Raw genomic sequence first — 5376 nt, 5'->3', positions numbered from 1 at the left:
ATTTTAGGCTGCGCAACGTCTGCCGGGCCGGCTAGTAATTGTAATTTGTTCATACTTTGCACGATTTGTTTTTTTGAATTTCTTTACAATAGTGTTTTTTTGTATAAATATATGTGTATTCATTTATGCATGTATGTATATACACATGTGCACATATTCGAAGAAATCCTTCCTTGAAACGTGTTAATCCATCCCAGTGGAGACCAACCAGAGTTTTACGACGCCAAAGCCGCATGAATTACTGACAGGAGTTTTCAAAATGTCAATCATATCCAACTTTAGATAAAGACACAAGACAGAGGACAAATATTCACGAACACGTCACACAAAAGAGAATGTTTGTACTTGGGTTGGATTTTGAAAGGTGCGCAAAACAGGAGGAACAAAATTGAGATATCGACTCAGTAAACAGTAGGTACCAATAAAACAACAACAACCAGTGACTGAGTAATAAGTGAGATAAAGTATCTCCGTTATGACGAAGTGACAGGCGATAGTCCAGCGGTGCGCCCACAGTCACCAAATAACAGGGCGATGTATGCTCCCTCTGCGCTGACTTGTCTGCACATGAAACGTATGAGTATATGCAATTAACATATCTACATGTACATACATATTTACATATGTATATAGAATAGGTATGTACATACATTAGGGATGTCGGGATTTCGGGATCCCGGTCTTTTTTAAGTCCCGAATATCCCGGGATTAGTCGATTTAAATCCCGGGATTGCTGGAAACAATTTTTTTGTTGGCCAATTAAATTTTTATCACAAATATCCCCTCTCAAGGGCAAATTAAGAATTTTTTGCAACCCTTAGGGCCGTTTTTTAATGTAAGCAGTAAAGTTGCCTTTACTAACAGGGCAGATAAATTGTTCCTCACTTTAAAGTGTTTTCGTTTTCTTATCTTACCTGTAAAAATAAATTTGTTATTCCGTAGAGTGAAACTTCACTACATTTCCGAGAGTGGCACTTAACTGCATTCGTCATAAAATTCCAAAGGTTGGCAATGCAACATAAGCAAATATAGAGCAAGAGCAACTGTTAGCAAAAACCAAAACCTTGGTTGAAATATCTAATATATCTGATTCATAAACCAAACCCAAACCAAAATTTAAAGTTGGGTACAAATTTTGAAGGTTGCAACGGGTAAGCAACAATTTATCGATTCGAGAAATTAATGCGCTGATGAGAAAACGAAAACTCGTATATCGAGACGATAAAGTGGCCGGTAATCTAAAGCTTAGATGACAAAACGGCCCTTAATGCTTTAATTTCTTTAAGATCGCATTACCATCAAAAGAAGGAATAATTTTGCTTCGCTCGAAATGGAATAGGTGATGCACTTATATATTTATTGTTTACTTAAATGTGTTAACTTTTTTATTATTACTAAATATACTGATAATATCTTAAATTGATCTCAAACCGTGATTAAAAAAATTGTATATAGTTACATAGGCAGTTACTGCTGTACCAAATACAGTCACTTACAAAAATATTTTGCACCGACTTTTTTTGCAATATCCAAAATATTTTTCATGGTATTTCTTTGTGAATTAAAAAAAATATATAGCTCATTTTCCAACAAAAATCATGTAAATCAAAATTTCACACTTAAGAGAAAGTTGGTTTAAGTTCACCAAATTATCATAAAAATATCAAACTTTTTAATCATAATTTTTACAAAAAATTCTATTATGCAGTTTTATAGCCCATTCAATTTAATACAATAAAGTGCAATTTTAAAGTTGCTAAAAACTCCCTTGATTTTTGAATTTTTTTTACTGACGATGTTGGGCATTTTCTTCCTTATAACGAATTTTTTTGTAGCAAAAAAAAAAAATATAAAATGTCGACGGGATGTTTTTGCAACTTCAAAATTGCACATACATATATATTTTTTTAAATTAACAAAAAAAAATACCATGAAAAATATTCTGAATATTGCAAAAAAAATCTATGCAAAATATTTCTGTGAGTGACCGACCGTATATGCATTTGTACTTGTAGTACAAAAACTATGTTATAAATTAATGAGGATATGTACATACATACATATATGTTTGTCAAATTTTATGTTTGTTTTTTGTTGATTGAAAATACTGATTTATCGCCTTAATAAATATGTAAATGAATTACAATAAATTGTACTTTTTTTTGTTATATCAATCTGATTTAAAATACTATAATAGGATGATCACAGATGTGTTGCACTTTTGCCTGAATTTCGGGACAATCCCGGGATCCCGGGATCGACAAAACCCCGAAAAATGACATCCCTAACATCAATATGTATATATGGACATGTGTATGTGTATTTCTATCAATCGTACACATGTGTAAGAGTCCCATTGTGCTGCTAAAAAAAACTTTCAATGCCAATCCATGGAGGATGGCTGTCGGATGCGTAAATTGCACATGACATGTTGAGCAGCAACAACAACGCGCAACCCTCTGCTACTCTTGCCACAAATGCTCATACACACCTACCTACCTATATACATATCTACATATGTATGTATGTACTACGTACATAGTATGTACATTTATGTTCAGCATTCCCGAAAGTATAGGTAAGTAGGTATGAATGCGTGTGCATCAGCGACCAGTATCTGCGGCTAAAGAAAGATCTCCAGCAGCGTGGACGACACTCTGCCAATTACTGCACCCTGGAATTTCGTGACCACAATATATGCGCCAGGATATGAATATTTATTCTTCCTTTTTTTACAATTTTTTTATTTTTTGGTTATTCAATTACAAAAACTGTCATAGAAATATTTTAGTTAAAGCTAAGTCACAGACGTTTCAAGCAAAAACTAACTTCATAGAGGAGACATGTAGGAACGCGTGTAGCAAGCAAAACCCGCTTTGAATTTAGTCACTAGCCAGAAGCACTGCTACATAAATAGAAAACACGCGCGTACAAACAAAAACAAATACCTACCAGTGCTGATAACAATTTTTGCTGCACTTAAGAAAAAACGTATCGTATGTGTTGTTCCCTCACATGGAGACAAATGTGAATCGCCTTGTTGTGTTCACTCATAGGAAGCAAATCGTGCATACTTGCGTTGCTAAAAAGAGACCAAAATATATCACTGACTTAGCATCGAGAGGCGGATCCCGTCCAACCAGCTTTTGAGTCTTATCTGCAACGGTGGTGGGACAGTGATGGTGGTAATGCTCGTATTACTGTTAATGTAGTGGTTGCAGTGGTAGCCCCTGTAGTTCGCCAGCAATCGTGCTCTGATTCAGTTACGATTTGGTTGCGCGATGTTAATGAATATACGATGTCGAGGGCGCGTTCCGTTCGAAATTTAATAAATGACTCGTAGAATAATTGACGCGCCGTCGAGTTGTTATCAAATCTACCAAACAGAGATATTGGATGTCTGCACATAAATTAGAAAAGTGTGTATTTTAAATTGTGAGAGGTTTTTACCTAGCTCCCAGTTGTTCAAGTGATCGACACGAATTACCCATAAGTGCTCAGTGCTTTATAATACTACATATTAAAAAAAAACGTATCCATGATTCCCATGTACCCAAAAATATGTCAATCTGTGAAAATTGATTAGGAATTTGTGCAAAAGTATAAAAATCGAAAGTAAACCGCTAAGCAATATTGAAGCATTTAGAGACTAAAATTAATATATACACGTATTATATATACACACATACATACATATATACATACTAGTGGAGAGTTTCGCCGGGCTAACTTTCAAAAACCACTTGAAACCACGTGAATCGTACACCTCCTTCGAGCTTCTGGTCCCATCAATATGATGGACGTAAGCAGCATGTATGGCAATCATCATCCACACCACCAGAACAGTTATCACGACAGTAGTACTGCCTCAGCTGCTGACATGGCTGCTGTTGCATCCTCCACCGGGTACCCGAACGCCTATTTTCCAGGAGCGGCCACCGCAGCAATGCCGTCGCATCACCATCAGGCTCACCATCACCAGCACCATTTAGGATATACTGGCTACGTCCCAGACGGTGCGTCGCCTAATTACTATACACAACAAGCACAATTAACTCCACCGCCATCGTCTTTGCAACAAACCTCAGCGGGGATAAGCCAAAACTCGTCAAGCGGTACGCCGCACCAACATCAACAACAGCAGCCACATACACAGCCCCAACAACAGCAGCAATCCATGTATCCTCATGCTCATCTTTTTAGTCCAAGCGCTGCCGAATATGGCATCACAACATCTTCGAGCACAGGCTCAATAACCGCTACAGGCACTCCATTGCATCCGTCAAGTCATTCCCCGACAGACTCCTATTACGAAAGTGATTCAGTACACTCCTATTATGCAACGGCTGCTGTTGCGGCAATACCTCCTTCCACCAATTCTCCCGTCTCCGCCTCCAATGCAATTCAAAACAATCCACCTGCGCAGATTGACCCGCCGATCATAAGCTCAGAAAATGGCCTGAGCTATACTAATCTAGATTGTTTGTACAACCAAAATGTTGTAACGCACGCACAACAACGACAAATACAGCACGGCTATGCCTCATTGCCTCATAATACTGGAGCTAGTGGTGGTGGTAATGTGGAGGAAAAATATGCAGCCGTATTGCATTCAACGTACGGAACGGCAGGCTTAGCCTTCGACGAACCCCTTATGCAAATGTCAGCCAGCCAACAACAATCACCACCACAGATGTGGCATCATCAGCATATAAGTGGTGGTTACAGCATGGATGCTGGCATTCCAATTGATGCTTTGGGCATGCATCCCTTGAATATGGCGCACATGCAAACGTTGCCGACCCCTCAACATCCGCATCAACAGCAACATCTGCAACAACAACAGGCACAATTACAACAACACGGGTCGCCAAGTGGACCATGCATAACGACGCGAAGTCAACAAGTTGTCTCCCCTGACGGCACGGGATTACCCTCATCGCCAGGATCCTCATCTAGCCAAGCTGGATCACAAAATAAATCTCCTAACCAAGCAAGCAATTTGCCAACATATAAATGGATGCAATTGAAAAGAAATGTCCCCAAGCCACATGGTGAGCAAACCTTACACGAATATTGATAAGCAGTGATGCTCAGCTTTAAGAATAATTCAGTTTCAATTTGAAAAAGAAATATTTAATTTTGTATGCGTTGCTGTGTATGCAAGATAACTTAAGAAAAAGTTTCAGTTTCAGTTTTGATTGGACGTGTTACAATTCTGAATTATTTAAATAAAGATATTTGTGTTTAACCCTAGGATAGGCAACACTCTGGGAGGCGCGAAGTAAACCAACTTGGCCTAAGTAATAATAGATTGGCGCTTACACATATGTATGTATATTAGAGTTTGGCCGAGTTTCTCCTCCGATTTGTGGC

General features: G+C 38.2%; 1 protein-coding gene across 1 annotated transcript; it reads left to right on the top strand.

Annotated features, from left to right (window-relative positions):
- The first annotated feature begins 3287 nt into the window (after positions 1 to 3287).
- Positions 3288 to 5162, top strand: LOC108361548 (homeotic protein labial-like). The gene has a single exon (XM_017614183.1). The coding sequence runs from the start codon at positions 3794 to 3796 to the stop codon at positions 5078 to 5080; it is 1287 nt and encodes a 428-aa protein (XP_017469672.1). The 5' UTR covers positions 3288 to 3793; the 3' UTR covers positions 5081 to 5162.
- Positions 5163 to 5376: the final 214 nt, after the last annotated feature.

Source organism: Rhagoletis zephyria, unplaced genomic scaffold, assembly GCF_001687245.7.
Source record: "Rhagoletis zephyria isolate East Lansing unplaced genomic scaffold, Rhagoletis_zephyria_1.1 Rzeph_scaffold_00788, whole genome shotgun sequence".
NCBI lineage: Eukaryota > Metazoa > Arthropoda > Insecta > Diptera > Tephritidae > Rhagoletis > Rhagoletis zephyria.
The sequence above is the reverse complement of the archived record's forward strand: the minus strand, read 5'-3'. Positions and strand labels throughout refer to the sequence as shown.